Below are 26,847 nucleotides of genomic sequence, written 5' to 3' on the forward strand. Positions count from 1 at the left end.
CATGTGCCTATGTGGCTGTTTTAGTCTTTCAATTAGATATAAAGAAATTTGCCTACAAACCCAACATAAGCCACTATTGCAGTATTCGCATTATCGAACCTGTGGCTTTACAACAAGCTGAAGAGAAATGTCTGCATACTTTACCAAGCATGTCTGCGCAACGCTGCTACCCAGGGGATTCGCTGTTGGCAATTGTGGTGCTGCCCAAGCTGCCCTGAAGAGGGCGCTGCTGCTCTGTCTGATGATATTCTCCTCAACAGAACCACATTCTGGTAGGCTACACAAAGTCAAACAAGTATACCTACAGTATGTTGTACAATGTTTTGTAAATTCATTAGTTTATTTTTGACAGAATCCCTGGACATAAATCTAGTATGGCTTAACCAGAAGTAAGAGGCCTGGAAAGTTAGCAAAGCAACATTTGCTGTATGAAATGCAATGTTATCACCATTCTTCTATTTCAATTATTATCACACGGCCATTTTTAACTGGTAGAACGAATGAAAGAAATTAATGAAAGGACTAGATGGAAAATAATGTACATGCATGGAAAATAAGATCTGTACAACTTGGTGTACAAGTCTGTATGAAGGCTGTATAGAAAGACCAGGGCATGGTGAATATTCCCCGTTGTCTCATAGTGAGATAACAGTACAGACTTGATGAAGGCTCTACTGGCTGTTGGATGCAGCTGGATGCTGAAGTTGGATGCTGAATGTACTCTTGAACTCTCTCTCAAATAGATCCTTCAATCTTTCGCCCATTTCACGGAACTCTGCATTATCCTTCAGGAAAAAAAGACACACACATTTGTATAGCAAACATAATAAACAAACTAGAAATGCAATAAACATAACTCATTTAGCCTAATGCAGCTTTGTTATGGATTAAACAAAGGCACATTGTTAAGGTGTTATTCGTGCATTCAAGCAAGTAAAGTTGACGAGCATATTTCCAAGATTTTATTTCAAAATGTTAGCCCTGAGTCTTCACATTGGATACTGCAGTAATGCAGTCTTACCCTGTTAAATGTGGCACAGTTGGTGAAGATAAGCAACACGTCAGACACAAAGTATTGCACTGTTTTGTAGAGATTCTGCTGCAGCTTCTCCACAACCCTGTCCAGCCACACCGGAGTCTTTATCACACTGGTGTAGTTTCTCACCTATCAATGAAACACACAGACGGAGATATATGTGAACTATGACACACGCAGAGAGCGAGAGAGAACCAAGCAAACTTACATTGATGCAAGGATCTGTCACAAAGATGTTGTCCTCGTCCGCTTTGTACAGACACAGCAGGAGGTACTGGCATTCCTGTCGGAGTAAACGTGACTGGTCAGAGATTGTTTACATTTAATTCTGAATAATTATTTCATGTCAAGTATATAGTGATGCCCATAATGGACAGACAGACGGATAGGTTGAGTAATTGATTGATTGAAGGAAGTTGGTGGCAATTGGCCCAATTGTAGCAGTCATTAATACAGGCTCCTTACCAGTAGGTGGTCAGAGATTCGGCAGGTCAAGGCTTCCTGGTAGGTAATTTGTTTGGGGTAGCGCCACAACTGACTGGCCCCCAGAACACAGAATGTACACATCCACGTACGATTATCCCTGTGATAACACACATTTTAATAGTGCACAAATTAGCTGACAGCTAAGTTTACCTACACAGAACAAACAGACCTCTCTTGTATCAAATGTATTTATCTTACTCTCTCTCTCTCATCAACCCTCAACAACTCTTCTCACCCCAGGATAGCATCATCCACATTAGGAAGATGACATCTTTGATGGAAGGAGCGAGGACACTTATCACAGCATATCACGCTGCCCTGGCTTCTACAGATGAAGCAGTCGTCATCGTTGTCTTCATCATGCTGCCAAGACAGAGAAGAGATTGGTTAGCAATCAAGCACCAACTTCATGTTTGTGTGTTAACGAATTTCGTACAGATTGGTTTCCTACACCCTCGTGTGTAAAACAAGGAGACTCCTTATCACCGATTCCGTTTGCTATGTTTGTTAATGATTTGGCCAAATAAATTAAACAGTTAAATACTGGAGTAAGATATGATGTTGAAATGCGGATTATATTATTTTGATGGCAGAAACTGAACAAGACCTGCGGAAAATGTTATAATGTGCAGTCAATTGGTGCAAAAGATGGAGAATCATGATTTTTATTTATAATTTTTTGTAATGCATTTTAGAAATCCAAGTACTAAGATAAGTTTTTCAGTTTTGTGGTGGTGAAGAAATTCTTGAGTTTACTTGCAATTATAAATATTTGGGTCTTTATTTTGATGAACATACTGTATGACCTTTCAATACGGCACATCTGCCCTGGCTGACTCAGCATGTAGAGCTTTTGGGGGGATTTATAGGAAAAACAGAAACACTCAAAGATATTGGTTATGCCTTATATTCCAAACTTTATCAGACGTGTGTGTCCTGTTCTGGACTATTCAGCAAGTGTGTGAGTTGCTAAGAGGTATCTCAAAGGAGTACTTATTTTTTAGGTGTCCACAAGTTTGCACCTATACTGGCAATAACTGGGGACATTGGCTGGGAACCCTATGAGGTGAGATGGAAGGCGTGTATGGTGAGACTTTGGAATAGACTGTTGGATATGCCGATTGCCAGAAAAGTTTTTCAATGGGATCTCTTCACAGGAGGAGCCTGTGCAACCGAAATGTCGGACCTTTTCCAGCTGTCTGACTGAAAACATTTGTACAAAAAACTAATTAAGGGAGACATAGACACTAATAAAAAACAACTGATGATGCAATATGAAATGAAATAGGTGGGGGAGGTTAATCATAAACCCAAATCGTGTGTGAGAGATACAGTATATTATGTACAACCTACCTAAAAGCAAGACATCATTACGTGTAAAATCAGGGATATTGCCCCCTGCGTATTGAAACAGGTCGGTATAATGGTGAAATGGATGAGGAAAGACTATGTAACTATTGTGACCTTGAAGAAATAGAGAATAACATTCATTTTGTCATCTATTGCACTTTGCACCACAATATATCCACTTTCCTTATTCCAGAAAGCCCACCAGATATACCCTGGAAATATGTGGCTGAGCGATGAGGAGAAACTTAAATGTTTTTTTGTCCATGGTGTATTTCTGTTTGCTGAATTTTTTGATAAAGCCTGGAATAAAAGAAAAAGGGCGACCTATAACTACATTCTAAAAGTATTTAACTCCTATATAGCAAAGTGCACGTGTGTGTCTGTAGGCCTGTCTCACACTTGAATCTTCTCATGTGCGAGACCGGGTTTAAATACCTTCTGTTGAATTTTCCTCAATTTATTTTTTATAATTTTTACTGATCGGGGGTTATTATTATTATTGCTTGGATAACCTTATCTACTATTATGTACTGATTTCTTTTTTCATTATTTATGCGGTGCGCACTTCGCAGAACACCAGAAGAATTATCACTGAATTATCACTGTGAATCATTGAAATGTTTGTTATGTGTCAATTAATCCTGTAAGGGATGGGTTGCCAACTGATGATTACACACGAAAATGTCATTCATTCATTCCGTATACAGTAATGTTAAGAAACATCTTGGAATTTCATTTTTACAACTGAAGCATTCGTTTAACCAATGTGATTGGCTGATTGGTAAGTGGGTGCCACCATGTTCCCGAGGGTCGAGGGGGAAACTTACCCGGTCTTTGACCGTGGAGCAGCACAGCTTGCACTTACACAGGAGAGAGTGGATGTGCAAGAACTTACTCTGAAAATTAGAAACAAACAAAGACAGTAGTAGAAGTAATAAAATGTTTTTGAAGAAGGGAAATGTTTTCATCACAGGTCCTTAATGACCTGCCAGACTATCTTAAGCCATTCCTGGTACTGTAGGTTGGTAAGTGCCAAACACACATCTTCTGTCTCTCTCATCTCTCTTCCTCTCTCTCTCTCTCTGTTCTCTTTCCCTCTGTACCTCGATGAGGACGCTGAGTGGTTTCCCGTCACACTGGATGTCTTTCTTCCAGGAGGGATCTTCCAGAGCTGACCCCTCCGTCACAAACTTCACCGGGGTCATCCAGCACAGCTCGGTACGGATGCTCTTTCCACACGACCCTGGGGCAACAGAGAAGATAAGGGCAAAAGGAAAAACTCAAATTAAACCCTATCATAACCCTAGTATAAATCCAATATGGGTCACTACAGCTGACCAGAGTGACATAGGGCTATGGAAAAAGAACCTGTAGCGTATTATCGAAAATAGCTAAAATTGGGTAATTTACTTAACTTTATTACGTTTATTTTTGCAGGGACATTTTCATTAAAAGTGCCAGTTTTAGCCAGTCAGCTAATTTTCAACCGTAGTCGCTGGGCAGTACAGACAGACAATGAGCACATACAGAGCAGAGAGCAACATATGACAACTAACACTTAGTACGCAGACAGACAGAGCAATGACACAAAAAGCAACCAAACAAAAGAGAGAAAATTAAAAAACAATATCTACACACCTCACAAACTACAGACAGGTTGTGTGTTGCACAGTTGCGTGTGTCTGAAGGCAGTGAGTTCCAGACATGGGAAGCTCTCACAGTGAAAGCCGTCTGACTGAAGATGCTTTTCCTTAAGGGAACTATACAGTCACATCTCATGGCAGACCTTGTGGATCTGCTGAAATGGGTTTTCTGCTTGATAAAAGCACTAAGTGGGGGCAGTATTTGAGGTGCAGCCAGAGAAAGAGGGTTGACAACATGTAAAAGTGTCTCCAGTACCTCCAATAGTTTTGGAGACATGGCAATAGTTATAGGATTTTCTTATGTTTATTAAAACTTCTTATGGCTGCAGGGGCAGTATTGAGTAGCTTGGATGAAGGGTGCCCAGAGGTGCCCATAGTAAACTGCCTGCTCCTCAGTCCCAGTTGCTAATATATGCATATTATTATTAGTATTGGATACAAAACACTCTGAAGTTTCTAAAACTGTTTGAATGATGTCTGTGAGTATAACAGAACTCATGTGGCAGGCAAAAACCTGAGAAGAAATCCAAACAGGAAGTGGGAAATCTGAGGTTGGTCGATTTTCAACCCAGCCCCTATTGAATACACAGTGGGATATGGATCTGTTTGCACTTCCCACGGCTTCCACTAGATGTCAGCATTCTGTAGAACCTTGTCTGATGCCTCTACTGTGAAGTGGAGCCGAAGGAGACAGGAATTAGTCAGGTCTGCCATGAGGTGACTATGCTCTGACCATGCGCGTTCACATGAGAGGGAGCTCTGTTCCATCGCACATCTGAAGTCAATGGTATTCTCCAGTTGGAACGTTATTCAAGATTTATGTTAAAAACATTCTAAAGATTAATTCAATATATCGTTTGACATGTTTCTACTGACTGTTACGGAACTTTTTGACATTTCGTCTGCTTTTAGTGAACGCGCTTCCTGGCTTTGGATTTGTTTACCAAACACGCTAACAAAAATAGCTATTTGGACATAAATGATGGACATTACCGAACAAAACAAACATTTCTTGTGGAAGTGGGAGTCCTGGGAGTGCATTCCGACGAAGATCAGCAAAGGTGAGTGAAGATTTATAATACTATTTGTGAGTTTGGTTGACTGCACAATTTGGCGGGTAACTGTATGGCTTCCTTTTGTAGCTGAACGCTGTTCTCAGATTATTGAATATTGTGCTTTTGCCGTAAAGCTTTTTGAAATCTGACACAGCGGTTGCATTAAGAACAAGTGTATCTTTAATTCAATGTAAAACATGTATCTTTCATCAAAGTTTATGATGAGTATTTATGTTATTTGACGTGGCTCTGCAATTTCTCCGGATATTTTGGAGGCATTTCTGAACATGGCGCCAATGTAAACTGAGGTTTTTGGATATAAATATGAACTTTATCGAACAAAACATATATGTATTGTGTAACATGAAGTCCTATGAGTGTCACCTGATGAAGGACATCAAAGGTTAGAGATTAATTTTATCTCTATTTCTGCTTTTTGTGACTCCTGTCTTTGGCTGGAAAAATGGCTGTGTTTTTCTGTGATTTTGTGGTGACCTAACATAATTGTTTGTGGTGCTTTCGCTGTAAAGCCTATTTGAAATCGGACACTTTGGTGGGATTAACAACAAGATTACCTTTAAAATGGTATAAGATACATGTATGTTTGAGGAATTTTAATTATGAGATTTCTGTTGTTTGAATTTGGCGCCCTGCACTTTCACTGGCTGTTGTCATATTATCCCGTTAACGGGATTGCAGCCATAAGAAGTTTTAAACCTTGAGACAATAAAATATGTACCTGATGCAAACCGATCCTTATGTAGCATTCCATTGATGGCTCCACAGGTGACTTTGAAGACACACTTTTTCACAACACCATGGCTGACTCCTGTACTGCTCTCTCCTCCAGCAGTATTTGCCTGCTCTCCTCTCTCTCCTTCCTCTCTTTTCTGCCTTTCTTCTTCTTCCTCCTCTTCCTCCTCACCATCATCCTCCTCAGATTCTGAAGTAAAGATAAACAAAGACGTTTTGGGTCAAAAACCTTATAGCAACAAAAGCACATGGTTAGAGTGACATCATCCCCTTCCTTTACCAGATAGTCATGTCTAAAGGATTCAGAAAGATTCCATTGAGTTGTGATTGGTGTACACACCTGTGATTGAGCCCGCTGATTGGTTGGAGGGAAACAGTGCTCTCTTGGTGGCCTAGAAAGGAGGAAATAGACAGACCAGTTGTACATATATCAGTCACATAATAGACTCTTCTTTATCTAATATGGTAAGGTCATGGACAAAGAAAATGATCATTGGTCAAAGTATGATCACGCCCAAGAAATATAAATTCATGCCCGTATGAACATCCCAATATTGACGGCTAAGGCTAAGCCGTTGTCAAGCTTAGATGTTGCAATAAAACTGAATCATGACTAACATTCATAAACAACATGTATTCAGATGCTATGACGATGCAGCACTTTCTTTGCATTTTCAATGGTCCCACATCTTTCCATGCCCAGTATGGTATAAGCATCTACTTAGAAAAGCCGAATTGCCATGATGTGTTACCATTCTATTAATTCGTGGGGACCTGGATTATATTTGGTTGATAAAGGCAAGGATTGATTTTTTTATTCAGTTATTATAAAGTCATTTTTACATAGAATGATGTGGGTGAACTGTTATATAGATATACAGTATGATGTGGATGTAGTAAGCATTTGAGGGCATTTGTACAACTAAATAGTCTAATTAAATTTGGCTGTTAATCCAGATGATGTGGTATATTGAAAGATTGGTCTCATACCTGTGCACTCTTTCTTCTTTTAAAGTCTGGTGAAGTTAAATGGCCTTCCTGAGGTGGGTAGGATGGTGATGGGAGGGGGTAGAGAAAGGGAGACAGACATTGCTTTTTAGTGTTGAATGACTGAATGGCATATCAGTGAAATACCTGTACAGTTAGTTTCTTTACAGAAAAATAAAAAGGGTATAATGTATAGCTATAGTTTGTTGCTCCGTCTGGCCCAATTTTCTGGTATATGTAATGATAAACCGATATTCTGGGGAGACCGGGGGTGGTTGCCTCACGGGTTGGTTGTCACAGTGCTAATTACTACCAATCTAAATGGCGCTGTGTAATGTTTAAGTTCAAATGTGTGAATTCTTCGAAAGAACTCATTCACCTGGTCAATTCATGTCAGCACGACGAAACATTGAGGTGAGGGGAATTTATGTTTCGTATAGGTACAAGGGGGAAAAAAAGTGTGATATTTCTTCGTAAATGTTTTAATTATGAGAGTTTGTTTAAAATAGGAAAGGGAGAGCTATATTTCAAACCTATTTCTGAGTCCCTAGGTCAAGCTACATGAACTAGCATCTTAAATGATTTAGTCGTTATCCCAGGGCCATTTACTTATGGCCCTGCCGACATCGAACGACTTAAAAAAAAATATATCTATGAACAAATAAATATTCCACTTTATTTGGAATGGCAAGCAAGGCAAAACTAAACATGCCTATTTATATAATGAATATGAATTCGGAGGGCTGAAATGATTAAATATTAAAGCATTGAACCTATCTGTCACATGGATGACGCTGGAGAGACGAAGCATGTAGGGGGAGTCAAACATTTAATAAATAACGGACATGGAACGAGACAGGAACAGCGTCAGCATACAAGAAAACAAAGACAAGAAACAATCAATGCAGAAGCGGGGAACAGAGTTGGGGAACTGACAAATATAAGGGGAGGTAATAACAGGTAATGAGTGAGTCCAGGTGAGTCCAATATCGCTGATGCACGTGACGAGGGAAGGCAGGTGTGCGTAATGGATGATAGGAGTGCGTGACGACGGGAGGAGGAGGGGGGAGGAGCAGACGTGACACTCTCACTAAAGGCTTCAGTCATACAAAAATGGTACTTCAATTAGTAAGAATGGCTCACCCCGTGTTAAAAAAAAGCAATTTTCCCTTTATTCAGATTACAACCTCTCACGTTTGGTTATTTGAAAATAAAATCATCTCCAGAATATCCCTATTTTTAAAACAGGCTATAGAAAGCTGGTTGCAATTTCACTTTAAAGAATCAGAAAAGACAGAACAAATATTATAACAAATTTTATGGTTAAACTCAAATATAGTAATTGGTAATGTAATAAATACCATTTAAAATAACACAAGCATATTGCTATTACGTTGTTATAACTAACTTCTTTCTAAGCAGGGTTTCTTACAAACTCATGAGCAGAACCTGAGACCCACACACACCCAAGGACAGAGGGCTGGCACAGACCTTCCATAAACACTGATAAGAAAAGAGTGCTTGGGTCTGCATTTCACGAAATAATGAGACACACACATAACCAAGGACAGAGGGCTGACATAAACCTTTCATAAACACTGATTAAATAGGAACATCTGCGCACACACCTAATCTCCTGTTTTAGCTGAACATTTGGTAACAAAGAACTTTTGCTGCAAGACTCAGAAGGATGACGCACAGCTCATCAGGACCAATCTGAGAAGACAACAACCTGATCAGGACCAACCAGAAAACCAGATCTACCAGACTCTACCTACTTTCTGTGCTGTATAAAATGACTATGTATTTCTGTTATCTGGGCTCTGTCTGCAGGTTCCTTACGAGCTGAATGAACGAGTCCATGCATGCTTGTATCAGATATCTTTACCTCTGAATAAAACTGCTTTTTATTATACGAATATCCACCCTGTCCAGAGTCTCTACTTCGTCTCAGTTCTCCAGTAAACTTGTGTCATCAACAAATTGGTAGCAGAGGATGGTTTTCTTCTCTGAATTCGATCCATAAAGGTTGACAGAGAAAAGAGACAAGTGAGAGACGGATCAGAAAGGAAGGGTGACCGGTCCGACGGAGCAGCCGGGAATCCAGCTCGCCTCAGGAAACTGATCTAGACGGCCGTCAAAACGAAGGTAAGCAGTACCTGTTAAATCAAAAATCTGCATATTGTATAATAGGAAAATCCAAATTTAAAGATCAGAAGTACTGAGGTGGAGTATGGATTACTGTTAAATTTATGATAAATGTCTATTGTAAATGTAAAAGCAAACATGTAAAGATATCTGAGATATAGAGAGTCACATAGTCGGGTAGAAGCCGTGAGACTCAGAGTCACATAGTCGGGTAGAAGCCGTGAGACTCTAAAGTAATTAAAAAGAGATTCACATAGTCGGGTAGAAGCCGTGAGAATCCAAATAACTTATAGAGAGTCACATAGTCGGGTAGAAGCCGTGAGACTCAGATTCATATAGTCGGGTAGAAGCCGTGAGAATCTAAGTAAATGGGTGTTGTGATAAATCCACATAGTCGGGTAGAAGCCGTGAGAATCCAATGTATTGTGTTATAATTGTAACTGACTTGATAAAAAGATTCAGACAGTCGGGTTGAGTGAGAATTCCGTGAGAATCCAAGTCTAGAAAAGGTTCCCCAGACTTAACAACATTTGATTGGTTAAAACACTTGGAAGTTACCTAGGGGGAATCAACAAAATAAAACAAAAATACAAGTTCAGATAGTCGGGCAAATGGTTGACTTGGCACTTAACTAGATGCACTGTGAAGAACTTAACCTGCGATCAATGTATTAGTGTTGTTATGTAATAAAACTAAATGTGGAAATGTTAATTTGAAATGTTGTGTAAGATTGGCCTTTTCACGAGACTCACTAGTTGATAACTTTTGGGAGGACAGCTGAGTTTTCTTTTGGCCCGTGGTGCAGCCGCCGAGCTGAAAACTGACTTGTATTTTTCCTCTATTGTGATGTTGGTATTTCCATAATTCCTAAAATTGAATTGATAATTATTTTAGCAGCGCTTGAGTTCGTAGATATATTGTTCCGGATGGGCGATTCTGATACCTTCTGGGAAAATATATAACAACTCGAAAAACTGAAAAGCGCTGATAACTTTTGCAAAATAATTCCTATAATTGAATTGATAATTATTTTAGCAGCGCTTGAGTTCGTAGATATATTGTTCTGGAAGGGCGATTCTGATACCTTCTGGGAAAATATATAACAAATCGAAAAACTGAAAAGCGATAATAACTATTGCAAAATAATTCTTAAAATTGAATTGACAATTGGTTTAGAAGCGCTTGAGTTTGTTAATATATTCTTCCGGAAGGGCGATTCCGACACCTTCTGGGAAAATATATAACAAATCGAAAAACTGATTAACAGTAATAACTGCTGTAAATAATTCTTTGTGTGCGAGGGTGAAGTGCAAGAGATAAGTCTGCACTTGCACCGAGAATTCATCTCGAGTTTCATACTCAGAGACGGGCTAAGTATACAAAGATAGTGGATAGATTACACACACATAGTACTTAATTTATAAGACAGAGAGGGTCTCGTGTAACGCGCCAATCAAACCCTTAAGGCTAAGATAGCTAAGGTATGTGCAGGTTCGAAGTTGATATGGGTTGAAGCCCTGCCTCTGGCGTTGATGGCCATGAGAGCCTCTCCAGGGGCAGGCACCCATCTCTCTCCTCATGAGATAATGACTGGTCCACCAAGAGAGGGAGGTCATATGCCCGCTCTTGATGTAATTATGTGAAACAACTGACGGAACTCTCTGTAGCACTCTCTACCCAGGTTCGCAAGGTCCGAGAGGGGAAGCTGCCAGGAGGCACGCCACCACTGAATGTAAAATGGTGACTGGGTGGGGTTAAAGTCCACAAGAGAAAGTGGCTGGAACCCAGGTGGACTGAACTGTACGAAGTGAAGGAGGTTACTTCACACTCAGTTCAGGTCAAAGGTAAATCAGGCGCACCTTGGCACCACCTCACACATTGTACTCTAGCTCCAATTCCTTACAGAAGTCAGAGCCGATTTGAGCGGCCTAAATTCGATTCCAAATTAAGACACTCCTGATTCAGGTGATGCGGCATCAAACTTCGCCTCCCCTGAAGAAGGAACCTCTCCCAGTTAGAGGGACATTTCTCCCTCCCTGGGCAAGGCTAGGGATATCTGGCCCCTTATTTGTGATATTCCTTCACACACTCATAACTCTTAGAGCTGTACAGAGAATGGACAGAAGATGGCAGTATTGCAGCACTCAACGGTCTCCCAGCAAATGGAGAGCCTGTTCGAATGCTGGTGACAGAAAAAACTTAGAACCAATTCGGAGTAGAGAGAATACATTTAATAACTTATTTAGGTTAAATTTACAGACTAATGATATTATTGTTATGGATTGGCTGACATGCGATATAAATTTAGCGAAGTATATGGTAAGTTTACACTTTGGAATGGAAAGAGTTGAGAAGTTGATTTTACTTATACGATAGTTTTGCTGCTAAACTTAGTTGGAGTAACTAGATGTTTTGCCTAGAGGCATGAATAAGACAGTCATTTTTGGTATTATATTGGCTAGTTGCTGCGTTCTGAACACAGGTTGAGCGCTAGTAAACGCATATCTTTATTTGAACTATACTAATCTATTTGATAAAAGTACTAAACCTGTATATCTAACATTTGATAATGATTTACCGGGTGTGGCCGTATTAAATTATGCTAGAGAAAATTGGTTGTGTCATTTAGAGGGAAAATGTGTACATTATAGCTTTGAGATACTTTTCAAAAGTTGCTGAAAGTTATTGGTTTTGGTTTAGTTAACACCAGAGAATTCGAACAATAAGTAAACGTATTCTAAACGTGATCTGTTTTCATTATGGGGAACAAAGAACGACTCGCAACCTGGTATGACTGGCATGAGAGTTTTTAAAGGGACAGTGTACGTTTATCACAGTTGTATGGTTAGTACATGAAACATCGGGGAAATTTAAAACGAATGATTTAAGGGTATTATCATAATTATTAGGTTTTGTTTTTGTGGTAAACGTTTTGGGTTAAGGGGTTTTCCGTGTTCCGAGAGACAAGATAATATTAGGTGTTTTACTTTCTGAGTTTTATTTAGACAAGGGACTTTGTTAAGATAAAGGGTTCTTTTGGTATGTCTAGATATGGAACACGAATGTAGGTGTAACCTTTTTGACCTCTTTTCGTTGCATTTTCCTGTCAATCACGGGGGGATCAATCACGGGGGGATGTAGTGAGAATAATGAAATTGTGGTCATTTGGGAATACTAGTTTTGAGGTAAATTGATATAATAGAGTTTATAACTCTTGACCATAATTGTAGTTTTAACCACAAAGGAGTCAGGATTCTGTTTTTAAACATTGGCTATGACGGTTTTGAATGGGCTGTTATTGAATTGGTTTGAACAGGAGATATTTTAAGCCTATAGGGCATGGAAATAAAAGTGATAGAGAGCTTATTAGTAAAGAAAGGAATTTATATGGTTAGCATTTGTTTTGGCCATAAGAAGATAGAGATAGGTTTATCAAGGTTATGTAAGGACTTTAGAGATTGACACTATAAGACATGTTGTTAATTTTAAATCCATGATTTTAGATAAAGTCAAAACAGTGAGACACTTAGTTAATGTTTGGGACCAAGCTACAGACAGATAAGGGAAAGGGCAGACAGAGTGGCCCTCCCCGCACTGCTGAGACCTTGAAGGTTTGAGAGCAGAGAAGGGAGTTTTGGAAGGGGCGCCAGGACAGAGATAACAGAATGGGTAGATAACAGTTACGGAATGGAGACAAAAGGGAGAATTGGACATGTGGAAAATGAAAGGGGCGCTCCTACATAATAATGTAGAACATAAGAATATTTTACTAAGTCATTATTTAGAATAGGTAAGGTTGATACCTGGGCAGAGCCAGGTATCAAACGGGGGAGGGGTACATTGTGGTCTAGGATAGGATGGGGCCTATTGGATAATAAACTAATTTAAAATTAAAAATTCTAGCTAAAAAATAGGCATAGAAGTTAAATATATAATCAGATAGAACAAATGAGGAACTGTTTGTTAAACAAACCTGTATGTCCAAGATTTTATGCATTGCAGGTGAATTAAAGGAGAAGGTGATTCACTAGATCTGGGGGCATATCGCACTTGGAGGGTGAGACACACTGACACTGTCGAATGATCACAGAGTTAAGGAGAAGAACCGTTGCTAATAGAGTTCGGGGATCAACTCCTTAATGAAGAATTCCCTGCCCCCGACCTTTCCTCACTGTGTTTGTTCATAGAAGTGAAAGTGTTGCTTGGTCTCTGGCTGATGATGTGTTCTCTGGGAGAGGATGGGGCTTTACAGGACTGCTTGTGGTCCTGAGTTGTCTGTTTAGGATACGATGGGGATGTTACCATCACAGTACTGCCAGAACCACCACCAGTTCCAACAGACCAGGTTCAGCCGGCCTCCTCCACCACTTCAAGACCAAGTCCCACGCCATCACCTAAACTCTACAATCTGGTATAGGTAATAAATGTAAAAGACATCTCAGATAGTGACCAATTGGGGACTGATTCTGGTTATGAGGGAAGGGAGAATATGTGGTTGGCCTATAAAACACTTAATAGAAAGGACTGTGTCGTATGTGGACATGCCAGACCTATTCTGGCTGCTCACCCATTTGCCCTAAGTAATGGGGAAGTTTGGATGTGCATATTGGAAAGTTTAAGCCAAATTCAACCCTGTGTAAAACTCTGAGTCTTGTGTTCCCAGAAGTCCGTCCCCAGAAGACACCATGGGGGTTAAGGCATATGGGGGATATTACAGCTGTAACACTGGTACAGGTAGAGGTATAGACTATGGGAGGTTCCCTACTGCTGCCTGCATCACTAATGTCACTATTAACTAGAGGTGTTGCTGATGTATGGTGGATGTGTGGACCTGCCAGGCGGTTGACCCCATTTGGAAAGGAGATTGTCAGGGAACATGTGTTTTGGCCAGTCTGATAAACACCATTGCCTATTATTGAGGTTACAGCTAACCAACTTTTGGGAGCTGCACATGACAGAGGCTTGGGATCAACCCAGGAGACGGCAGAAACGTGACGCTCCTTGGTCCGAGGGAACAGATAACATTCACACCAACCTGTTGGGGGTCCCAATAGGGGTCCCCCACGAATTCCAGACATTAAACAGGAATGATGGCCTGTGGCATCTGATGCCCATCATTGGCCCAGCTATTGTTGATGCTAAGCATAATGCCTGGATCAATTATATCTACTATAATTAATAATGATTTGTTAAATACACCCACACAGCACTTACGGGAATGGCTGAACAATTGGATGCTACCTCTCAAACCAGTAGACAAAATAGACTAGCACTGGACATGATTCTGGCCATCCAGGGAGGCGTATGTAAAATGTTTGGAGAACAGTGTTGCACGTTTGTCCCTAACAATACTAGTTCGGATGGGAGTATTTCAAGAGCTCTGAGTGGGTTGGCAAGGTTATCGGTGGAGGTGGGGGGTCTTGCAGGTGTGGAGGAGGCTGGACTGGTCCCTTGGCTGGGTGGTTGGTTTGGTAAGTGCACTGCAATGATGATTACTGAATTTCTGACACTAGTTGTTGTTTTTCATTTCTGTGCTGCCTGTATCATACCTTGTTTGAAGAAGTCTGTTACAGATGTGGCAAGGGCCTCTGGTATGATGCCGCTGCTTGATGCTCCAGTAGGAGAGGCTGATACGGAATCAAGCTTTCGCAGGAGAGTGGGCCTGACAGAGGAGGACCCTTGGTTCGCTGTAGTTGATGTTGTCGAATGAATAAAAAGTGATGTTTGTCCTCCCTGTTGTGAAGGTTTGAAGTTCCCGGGTGGCGACGAGCCCACCTGATACAGGTTGTATAGAGGGATGGACCTGAGGGTTTAACATACTCTTGTTTTTTGGTTACTAATGTGTCCAGGGGTAGTTCTTGGAGTAGGTCTCCTTTTGGTCCTTGCTCATCCTTATCGTGGGCAAGCTTGCAGCACCGCCCACTCTCGACGGTGCTATCCTTACAGCTACAGGGGTCTCGGGACTTACGAATAATTGGCTATTATTGGCTGAGGAGGCGGGCAAGGCCACCCACCAGAGCTGTGTGGTATGTATGGGAGCCCGTCCACTCCTACGCATTGTACCGGCTACCCTACCTGACGTATGTCTTCTTCCTGTTATGAAACATGACAACCCAACTGCCAACTGCTCCGTATGGGACAAGTTTTACCCTATTGTTAAAAGTACTAGAAAGGGCCCCGATGTTTTCTTCTCGGGTTGCCAGGGCTAATTTCACTTGTATAAATATGTCCCTTGGCCCTCCAATGCTGGGAGCATTACCTTATGAATGGTGCAATAACACCCATAATCCTAATGCCCCTTTCCAACCTGTGTCTAGAGCTGATGTCTGGTGGTGGTGTGGAGGAAATCATCTATATGACCGCCTGCCAGGGAATGCCACTGGTCTTTGTGCTCTTGTCTCTCTGTCTCTTCCTGTTTCAGTGTATCCTATGGAAGTAAAGGACCTGATGGCCCGTGTAGAGAGGGACGGGGATTTATCCCGGTCCAAAAGATCAACAGGAGTGGATCCTGGAGACCCCACCTATATTGACGCCATAGGAGTCCCTAGGGGGGTGCCAGATAAGTATAAACTAGTAGACCAGGTTGCAGCGGGTTTTGAATCATAATTTTGCTGGTGGTGTACAGTTAATAAAAATGTGGACCGAATCAATTACATTCATTTTAATGTTCAGAAACTAGGCAATTGGACTCAACAAGGCTTCGAGGCGGTCCATGGCCAATGGGAAGCTACTTCCCTGATGGCATTCCAAAATAGAATCGCGGTGGATATGTTGTTGGCTGAACGCGGAGGTGTTTGTGCCATGTTCGGAGAGCAATGTTGTACTTTCATTCCCAATAACACAGCAACTGATGGTAGTCTTACTGTTGCCTAAGAAGGTCTTCGTACTCTTAATGGGAAAATGAAGAGCCACTCAGGAGTGAATACCTCAATGTGGGACTCTTGGATGGATGCGTTTGGTAAATATAAGACGCTTGTTTCTTCCATACTGGTATCTATATCTGTCTTCGCTGCGATACTGGTGCTTTGTGGATGCTGCTGCATTCCATGTATTCGAACGCTGGCCACTAGGATCATAACTACTGCTATTGATCCCAACCAGGCAGAGAAGGGACAGATGTTTCCTCTGCTTGCCCTGGAGGATGCTGAGCCAGGCTATTTGACTGATGACTAATTCAACGCCATTTATAGCTTTTGTCACGTCTCTTGTGAGACGTGAAGAGGGGGAATCAAAACTTTATCTTCTGATAAAGTTTACTCTAATTTTGCCATTTATAGCTTTTGTCCTAGCTTTTGTCACGTCTCTTATGAGACGTGAAGAGGGGGATTTGTAATAAATACCATTTAAAATAACACAAGCATATTGCTATTACGTTGTTATAACTAACTTCTTTCTAGGACAGAGGGCTGGCACAGACCTTCCATAAACACTGATAAGAAAAGAGTGCTTGGGTCTGCATTTCACGAAATAATGAGACACACACATAACCAAGGACAGAGGGCTGACATAAACCTTTCATAAACACTGATTAAATAGGAACATCTGCGCACACACCTAATCTCCTGTTTTAGCTGAACATTTGGTAACAAAGAACTTTTGCTGCAAGACTCAGAAGGATGCTCATCAGGACCAATCTGAGAAGACAACAACCTGATCAGGACCAACCAGAAAACCAGATCTACCAGACTCTACCTACTTTCTGTGCTGTATAAAATGACTATGTATTTCTGTTATCTGGGCTCTGTCTGCAGGTTCCTTACGAGCTGAATGAACGAGTCCATGCATGCTTGTATCAGATATCTTTACCTCTGAATAAAACTGCTTTTTATTATACGAATATCCACCCTGTCCAGAGTCTCTACTTCGTCTCAGTTCTCCAGTAAACTTGTGTCATCAACAGTAATTAAAAAATATATATAATCTGTGTTAATGATATCATAAATATGACTGTTGGCGTTATGTCACACGTGCAGCTAACAAAAATATATGGAAATGTCTGCTCTTTCCAAAATTACAACCAACTGAGTGCAGCATTACCACAAAAATGGAAGAGGCAAGTGGAAGGGGAAGAAGGTAAGGAAATTGTCTGTCGGCCCTACATTAAAGACCAAACTTGGTTAAAGAGAATTGTGATTTTAAAAAAGTATATCAGTTTCATTTAAGGACCAAAACATTTTTAGTTGCGCCATGCAGGACGCAAAATAGTTGGGAAGAGATTTTCAATGTGCCAATTCCATGGCACGTGGTTTATGAACTGATACACAAAACAACACTGTATTAAAATGGTAGGAGTTTTTCCATTTAAATTAATATACAAAATTCTTGCAACCAATAGAATGTTATGTGTATGAGGGATACAACCAATCCCAGTTCTTCAGATTTTGCTGCGAAGAGACAGAATCATTAGATCACTTGTTTTGGTACTGCCCATATGTAGGGCGGCAGGTAGCCTAGTGGTTAAGAGCCCTTGTCGATGTGCCCTTGAGCAAGGCACTTAACCCTAATTGCTCCGGTAAATCGCGCTGGATAACAGCCTCAGTTAAATGACGTAACTGTAGCTTGTTTTCGGTTGCACGTTTAGGAACGGCTGAAGAATTGCAACATTTACCTGGAACTAAACCTGCAAATAGCAGTGCTGGGTGACTTGAAAAGCCATAGTCAATCGATAAATAATATAATAATACATTTAGTAAAAATGTTCATCTTTAATTTACATTCTGTAGAAACTATGAGAATATAAAGGTTCAGAGCTTTTGTGAAACATTACAGCACAGTTGAAAAATGTATGGACATTAGAGATAGATGGGAGGGGTTGCGGGTAGCTGAAGGGTCGGACAAAAACGAACAAAAAGATATCTAATGCAAAACATACCGTGTCCGTAAAAAGTATATAGTATGTATACGCTGGAAGTAGAAGCCTAAGTATTGTTGTCCATTATTTTACTACGGGAGGCAGGGGCGAAAATCTGATATCAACTTTGGAGGGGACAAGTACATGACATTTTCTCAAGAGCAAATTCCTGAGGGGGACACCAAAAGTAACACATATCCTACATTGTAATATGTTAAATGTATATTGAGGATCCATAATTACTACTACTGGATAATTGATAGGTAGTTAACTGAAGGGTTGTCCCAACTTGTTCAAATGTTTACATCGTTATAATACTAATAATAATAATAGTTATAGCAGTGTTCCTTATCATTCCAGTATGTATTTACAACCAGCAATACCAAGAAAGGCCAGTAGGTGGCAATGGTACTGTACACTGTGTATGGGTGCAGTTTTCGTAAATACAATGAACATGGTGCGATCTCATCTAAAATAATCTACATTGAGAACCCTCACAGAGTTGGTCTCAGTATTGAATTGACCTTTTAATTAGACTTTTTCTGATACATTTATATAGTCATTAAATATCTGCCACTGGCCTGAGTCTTCTACAATAGCTTTACAAGAACAAAAAGCTCAAAATAAGTACAGTTCTAAAAGCGAAATAACTACTTCAATGAATAACTCCAATAAATCAATAATCAATAAATAAACCAAAATGTCCTTCTAAAATACATATTTATTGTTCAGTCAGTGTCTCACCTCTTCAAACAGCAGCTATGGACAAGTATGTCACACAAAGTACGCAATTTTAAATAAAATAACATAAAATAAATAATTAGTAAGTGTACTGTCATGTACTAAAAACGAAAAACTGCAAACTACTAAACAAAAGAACAAATATCATACTATACACCAGGGGTTCTCAAACAGGGTTCTGTGGACCCCCAGGGGTCCCTGGTGTAATTGCAAGATGTCCGTGAAATAAAAAAGTGTAATGAACGTATTCAGCACAAGGATTCCAGTAACTTTACATATAATATAGAGGGGTGGAGGTCCCTGAGGACCACTCAAAACCTTGCCCAATACCCGAAAAAGGTTGAGAACCACTGCTATACACACTACTGAACAAAAGAACCGAACATATGTTTGCTGGTTTCAATGGATCTAACAAATTGCTGGCAGATATTTTCCCTCTTGAGACTGTCCAGCCTGTCTTTATGTACATTACAGACAACTACGCCGTTCAGTCTCTCTTGGCCCATGCTGGCCCGTAGCCAAGTCTTCAACCTGCGGAGTGCACTGAAACTCCTCTCAGCCTCACATGAAGACACTGGCACCACAAACAAAATTCTGATCAGCACCTCAACTTGGTCAACCCCCGCACCTCCCCTGAAAGCCTCCTGAGGACCTCTGCTGCCTCTCCACTGCTGCTACAGGGGTATTTGTTGCGAAAGAGAGGCAACCACACTGAAAGAGAATCTATGTTCAGCTCAGGGTACTGATCTAGAGACTCATCCAACTCCCCCATGAGAAGCGCTCTTTCCAACTTTTGCAGGACGTTTAGACTGTCCTGGTCAAAACGGTCGCCAGCAAATCGTCTTGAGTGTGACTCAATGGATTCAATGGAGTCAATCAATGTTGTTCCTTTCTCATACAGTGCAAGGTAGCTTTTGTCATTTCTCTTGCCCCTAAGTGATGACCGCACACACTCGACTGCAGCCTGCATACCAGAGAGTCTGAGTTTTCTTCTGCAGTGAAATGTTTAGACATTCAAGCTCTCCAAGAACAGCAGAGGCAAGTGTGACTTCAGCCTTTGCTGAAGTGCTCGAATAAGCCACTGGCAGTTGAAGCTGTCTTGGATGCAGTTTTTGCCATCTCCTCTAGGCTGCTTAGTACCTGCTCATGCTGCCCTAGCACAGCTCTAATAGCAGTATTCCGCACAGTCCACCTTGTTGAACATAGGGATTTCAGGGTGGTCAGATTTGTATCTTTGGAAAATGGGATCATCCTCTTCTGCCCTAAGTTTCAAAAGCTGGTATAAATTCCCACTGTCATCTGTGTGGCCTCTAAAGGCTTGTCCCTGTCTTACTACATGCTGCACTGAACTAACCATTTTCATCAAGCAATGCCTCGCGTCCTCCTGCTCTTTACCCCATGTGCTGGATAACTGAACACTGATTGGATTTAGTTGGTGTGCTGTTACAGTTACAAAGTGGTGGTGGGTTTGGCAGTTTTGATGTGCTGTGAATTTTTCAATGGCTTTTCACCAGTTCCTAAATTCTGCACTAATGAAGGCAGCATCCGCTCTTTGGCCAAAAGATGGCTGGCTTGAAAACCTGTCACGACTTCCCCCGAAGTCGGTTCCTCTCCTTGTTCGGGAGATGTTCGGCGGTCGGCGTCGCCGGTCTTCTAGCCATCGCCGATCCACCTTTCATTTTCCATTTGTTTTGTCTTGTCTTCCCACACCTGGTTCCAATTCCATAATTACATGTTGTGTATTTAACCCTCTGTTTCTCCCATGTCCTTGTCTGGAATTGTTGATTGCAAGTTTGTGCACGTTATGTCTGGCGTGCAAAGGTTTTTAACCATTGTATATATTTATTGTTTTTGTTCACGTGATTTTTATTATTAAACTGCGCCTGTCACGTTCTGACCATAGTTCTTTTGTGTTTTCTTTGTTTTAGTGTTGGTCAGGACGTGAGCTGAGTGGGCATTCTATGTTGTGTGTCTAGTTTTCCCGTTTCTGTGTTTGGCCTGATATGGTTCTCAATCAGAGGCAGGTGTTAGTCATTGTCTCTGATTGGGAACCATATTTATGTAGCCTGTTTTCTGTTGGGGTTTGTGGGTGGTTATTTTCAGTCTTTGCGTGTCTGCACCAGACAGAACTGTTTCGTTTCGTGTTATTCTCGTTTATCGTTATTTTGTTTGTTTGTTTAACGTATTCTATTAAAATGGACACTTTTCACGCTGCGCCTTGGTCCTCCTCTCTTCCTCCATACGACGAACGTTACAGCGCTGTTGTAACACAGTCTTTGCTCTCCTGCGCCTGACTTCTCTGCCGCCAGTACGCACTCATTACAAAACCCTTGGCTACAGTGAAAACACAACACTCCTTTTATTGATGGATTTTAATGTAGCTAGGGGAAATCGCGAAACCATTTCTCTTGAAATGTCAACACTCTGTTGGCAAGAGTTTGCGGTTCTATAAATTGTAGGTGTGGCTGATGGTTTTGTGCCATCACTGAGGTAACTGGACAATGCTGTGCCACTGTCCCCTATACTGGTGCTGCTGGCAACAAGGGTGAAACCTGTTCCTGCCGTGGTTGACACTGTCCTCTGAAGTCTCTCTCCCTGGCCATTTTCCTTTCACCACCCTCACTGACTCACAGTCTGTCTCCTAGAAAATAAATAAGGTGTTTGCCATACTCCTAACTACCGGTACCCAAAACTACACAATTAATCATCAATACCATCAATACCATTGCCTTAAACTGGTGACTGAACTAAGATTTTTTAAGTTGAGAGTGGGGGTATTCATGGCATTGTCCAATTATGTCCCTATTTTACAAGTCCAAAAAAGAGATAACCTTTCATAATGTTGCCAAACAGACTCAACAAACTTACCTGAGACTCCCTGTCTCTGCCAGTCTGTCCCTGCCTATCTGTCCCCAGCTCTGCTGTCTGTGTGCCATCTGATGCCTGCTCTGCCTAATGACACATTTGAAACATTTCCATTAGTATTTCACTTCTTTCTTGTGAACATTTTATCAACTAGTATATGAGATATTAGGCTACTAGGGTTGTTACTTAGCGTTTTGGTGTACTGAAAAATGTTCTGATGTCCATCTTTTTTCTGCCATTTTTCTATCTGGCTGGCTGGCTACACACACAGTGAGCAAGTTATTTACAGTAGGAAATGTCTATCATCTATTATCAGTCTATAATGGGCTTCGATCTACAAGGTAGCTAGCTAGTCAGCTAGCAAATGTGAAACTGATTGCAGTGACAAGGGTTGACAGCTGTATGAGTTCACCATTTACACAACGTATGCTGCAACCTTTTGTAATTTTAATATAGTTTATGCTTTCGTTTTATATTGGCTGGCTTTCCACAATAGCTGAATTTGCTGAGCTAGCAAGCACCAATTCCGTTTCTGTGGTGTTTGCTATAATCTTTGCTATCGTCAGTTTACTCCAAGATCGGCACACAGGTGCTTCAAAGTCCCGTAGCGACAATTTAGCTTTTGCAACGAGACCATTAAATATATTTAAGACAATGGTAGAAGAGTGTAGTTCTGTTCAGTTTGGAGTTCAGTTTATCGCTAACCTTATCACAGGGACTTCGAAGCACTACAGCTGCATGCTGATCATGGAATAAACTGACCATAGCAAAGAAGGGGGCAGTGGATCAAACCATTGTGAGGCAAAGGGCGGGAGGTCGCAATCTTTTGAAACTTAAAAACGCGCTATTAAGTGTCTATAATCAGCACAAGTGCTTTCATTGCATATTATTAATATTATTGAAATTACATAGTTATGTTTACAGTGATATATTGGGGGGGACAAATCATATTTTTCCCAGGATGGGGGGGTCGTGTGTCCCCCGTCCCCCCTGGGATTTCCGCCTATGACGGGAGGGGTGGTTGGATTAGGGTAAAATGATAAGGAAGGAAACAAACATTTAAAAAAATATATGGGGTATTGGAAATTATGCAAACAATCACATTGATAGAACCCACAATCTATCTGCAATATTAAAGCTAATCTACCCCCTAAAAAAATAAATATCCTGCATAAAAACATTTTAGCCAATAGTTCTGAAAGTAAGCTAATGAGCCAAAAGGCTAATGGTCCACGAAAATTGCATCCTACATCACATTTGTGCAAATATGTGCACCACGTCACAGCTCTCTCACTCCCTCGCTCTGCTGTGTGCATCTAGCTAGCTGTCACTCAAATGGCAAAGGGCTGACGCTCATTGGGCAGAACTCTAATTGCTGGGGGGCTGGCCCACATGGGGGAAAATGTAGGGGAAATGGCACCGCAGAGTTCCCAGTACACAGTCACTTTCAAACTAGGGATTTCATGGCTAATTGAGTCATTCTGCTCATAGATAATGCATGTATGAATTACACATTGACACACCCAGCCCAAAGCGGGAGGTTCCGGAGCATGTCTTTAATTATCATTAGGGGGATGGCTGGGGATGGATGTCACATGGAATGTAGGGTTGGTTGTCACTTTTGTGCTTGTGCTATAAAGAGATCCCTTCATTGCCTCTATCTCAAAAACATATTTTTCCTGTCACACATGCGTGTGCAAACACACATCCACACACATTTACTCAAAATGGCATATGTTATTCTTAAGGCATAAAATGCTGAATTTAGTTAGGAATATTGTTCGATCAAAGAAAGGCTATTTCTAATAATCTTTTTGCTATATTGCTTCACTTCTTGTTACGAAATTATTAAGGAACTAGCAAGCATTATGACATCTAACCCAATGATGGGGCTGGTTGTCACAAGTGGACAGAGTCTGTTTGATGGCTTATAAAATAAAATGTTATTTGTCACACTTCATAAACAACAGGTGTAGACTAACAGTGAAATTCCTACTCACGGGTCCTTTTCCAACAATGCAGAGTTAAAGATCATGAGGTAATTTGGTTAAGCTTCCTTAGTGTCCGGCAAGTTTTTACTCTGAGAGTTTGAACCTAACACCCGGAAACACTTCCCATTTGCCCAATTTTTTTTATGACATTTCCCCCCAATGTCAGCACTAATGCAATTCCATAAAATACACAACATGAGCAGCATCAGATTAGCAAAACATAAAATAGCACATTATCAAAATAGGTTGTCGCATGGAAGCCTTTAGCCTAGCGTATTTACTTCACACAAAGTCGGCATGAATTCAAAGCACACGCATAATTGACACTGCCGGACTGCACATGCGACCCGAATGCAGTTAATAAACAGGAAACCCCTACATAATAGCCTATAAAAGAAAGTGTGCCTCTTGAGCTGTCATTGTGACTCTTCAGAGAGTCACAAATTTGATAGGTCTGTGCACAATTCACTACATATGCGTCTCTGTCACAGACTTGAAGTCTGTTAGCCTTTTCCCTCATGCCTCTGAATTGTTATCTTCTCCTGTCCTAAAGCCTAGGCTATTTTCCTATCTAGTCCCAATCCCACTGAAACCCCAAATCCTAACTCCTGTCACGCATGAAAATTCTTAACTTTATTCTGTGATACATAGGTTGCATTCTGAAAGCACGTCTCTTGCCTATGCATATCAAAATACTGCTATAACATTTCCCCCGCTTCTCTGCGCTGTCTCGTACTTGCTGCCCATATGAGAACTTCGGTAGAGAATGTGCGATCAACAAATTATATGAGGGTAGATATGGATATTAAGATACCTTGATATTTAAACTATTTGCACTCTCAAAATAGTTATTTATGAGCTGATCTGGTCATCAACTAATCATCAACAAGACTTTGCCAAAATATTCTGACATTCGTTTATTATTAGGTTATCTAGCAAGTTTAGCAACTATGGTCATTTGAATTCTCATTTGACTGCCGTTTGTATGATTTGACAACGCTATAGTCGGCATGTGCTCTGTGCGTCCTGAATGCGCTCTGTGTCGTGAATTAATTGAGGAACATGATAACGCTCAGAATTTATGAATGGCCTGTTTGCAATTCACAACGTCATTGGCGATCAAAGATCATTCTATGAAGGCGTCACTACAGATCCGGGTTCGATCCTGGGCTGAGTTGCAGCCGGCCACAACCGGGAGACCCATGAGACGGCACACAATTGGCCCAGCGTCGTCTGGGATAGGGGTAGGTTTGGCCAGCTGGGATGTCCTTGTCCCATCGCGCTCTAACGACTGTGGTGGCCGGGCGCATGCACGCTTACTTCAGGTCACCAGCTATACAGTGTTTCCTCCACACATTGGTGCGGCTGGGTTCCGGGTTAAGCGAGCAGTGTGTCAAGAAGCAGTACGGCTTGGCGGGTCATGTTTCCGGAGGACGCGTGGCTCTCGACCTTTGCCAGTCCCGAGACCATACAGGAGTTGCAGCGATGGGACAAGACTGTAACTACCAATTGGATATCACGAAATTGGGGAGAATTTTTTTGTTGATAAAATCAATTAAAAGTTGTTTGTATGTGTGTGTCAGGGAGTCAGTGTAAGTATGTGTGAATGTGTGTGTCCAGGTTCAGGTTAAAAATGGATAAAATCAATTAAAAGTTGTTTGTACGTGTGTGTCAAGTGTAAGTATGTGTGAATGTGTGGGTCCAGGTCCAGGTTGTGTGCATAGAGTCAGTGCAAGAGAGTTATTGCAAAAAAGGGTCAATGCAGGTAGTCTGAGGGCACATGCCAAATCTTTTCAGCCTCCTCAGGGGGAAGAGGCATTGTCGTGCCCTCTTCATTACTGTGTTGGTGTGTTTGGACTAGAGGTCGACCGACTATGATTTTTCAACGCCGATACCGATTAATCGGCCGATTTCTTAAAAATGTATTTGTAATAATGACAATTACAACAATACTGAATGAACACTTATTTTAACTTAATATAATACATCAATAAAATCAATTTAGCCTCAAATAAATAATGAAACATGTTCAATTTGGTTTAAATAATGCAAAAACAAAGTGTTGGAGAAGAAAGTAAAAGTGCAATATGTGCCATGTAAGAAAGCTAACATCTAAGTTCCTTGCTCAGAACATGAGAACATATGAAAGCTGGTGGTTCCTTTTAACATAAGTCTTCAATATTCCCAGGTAAGAAGTTTTAGGTTGTAGTTATTATAAGAATTATAGGACTATTTCTCTCTATACCATTTGTATTTCATTAACCTTTGACTATTGGATGTTCTTATAGGCACTTTAGTATTGCTAGTGTAACAGTATAGCTTCCATCCCTCTCCTCGCTCCTACCTGGGCTCGAACCAGGAACACAACGACAACAGCCACCCTCGAAGCAGCGTTACCCATGCAGAGCAAGGAATAACTACTCCAAGTCTCAGAGCGAGTGACGTTTGAAACGCTATTAGCTAACTAGCTAGCCATTTCACATCGGTTACACCAGCCTAATCTCGGGAGTTCATAGGCTTGAAGCACAGCGAAGAGCTTCTGGCAAAACGCAGGAAAGTGCTGTTTGAATGAATGCGTACGAGCCTGCTGCTGCCTACCACCACTCAGTCAGACTGCTCTATCAAATCATAGACATAGTTATAACATAATAACACACAGAAATACGAGCCTTAGGTCATTAATATGGTCGAATCCGGAAACTGTCATCTCGAAAACAAGACGTTTATTCTTTCAGTGAAATACGGAACCGTTCCGTATTTTATCTAACGGGTGGCATCCATAAATCTAAATATTCCTGTTACATTGCACAACCTTCAATGTTATGTCATAGTTACGTAAAATTCTGGCAAATTAGGCGGCCCAAACTGTTGCATATACACTGACTCTGCGTGCAATGAACGCAAGAGAAGTGACACAATTTCACCTGGTTAATATTGCCTG

General features: G+C 41.0%; 1 protein-coding gene across 1 annotated transcript in view; it reads right to left on the reverse strand.

Annotated features, from left to right (window-relative positions):
• Positions 1–321: 321 nt before the first annotated feature.
• Positions 322–26,847, reverse strand: part of LOC120034303 (nuclear body protein SP140-like protein) — a 40,656-nt gene continuing 14,130 nt past the window's right edge. The window contains exons 7-16 of the mRNA XM_038980807.1: positions 7,314–7,361; positions 6,664–6,715; positions 6,310–6,513; positions 3,976–4,115; positions 3,700–3,768; positions 1,758–1,885; positions 1,502–1,619; positions 1,245–1,319; positions 1,022–1,165; positions 322–785 (exon numbers count right to left, since the gene is read on the reverse strand). Of these exons, the coding sequence (XP_038836735.1) occupies positions 672–785; positions 1,022–1,165; positions 1,245–1,319; positions 1,502–1,619; positions 1,758–1,885; positions 3,700–3,768; positions 3,976–4,115; positions 6,310–6,513; positions 6,664–6,715; positions 7,314–7,361 (1,092 nt within the window). The 3' untranslated portion in view covers positions 322–671. The remainder of the gene's footprint in view (positions 786–1,021; positions 1,166–1,244; positions 1,320–1,501; positions 1,620–1,757; positions 1,886–3,699; positions 3,769–3,975; positions 4,116–6,309; positions 6,514–6,663; positions 6,716–7,313; positions 7,362–26,847) is intronic.

Source organism: Salvelinus namaycush, chromosome 41 (assembly GCF_016432855.1).
Source record: "Salvelinus namaycush isolate Seneca chromosome 41, SaNama_1.0, whole genome shotgun sequence".
Taxonomy (NCBI): domain Eukaryota; kingdom Metazoa; phylum Chordata; class Actinopteri; order Salmoniformes; family Salmonidae; genus Salvelinus; species Salvelinus namaycush.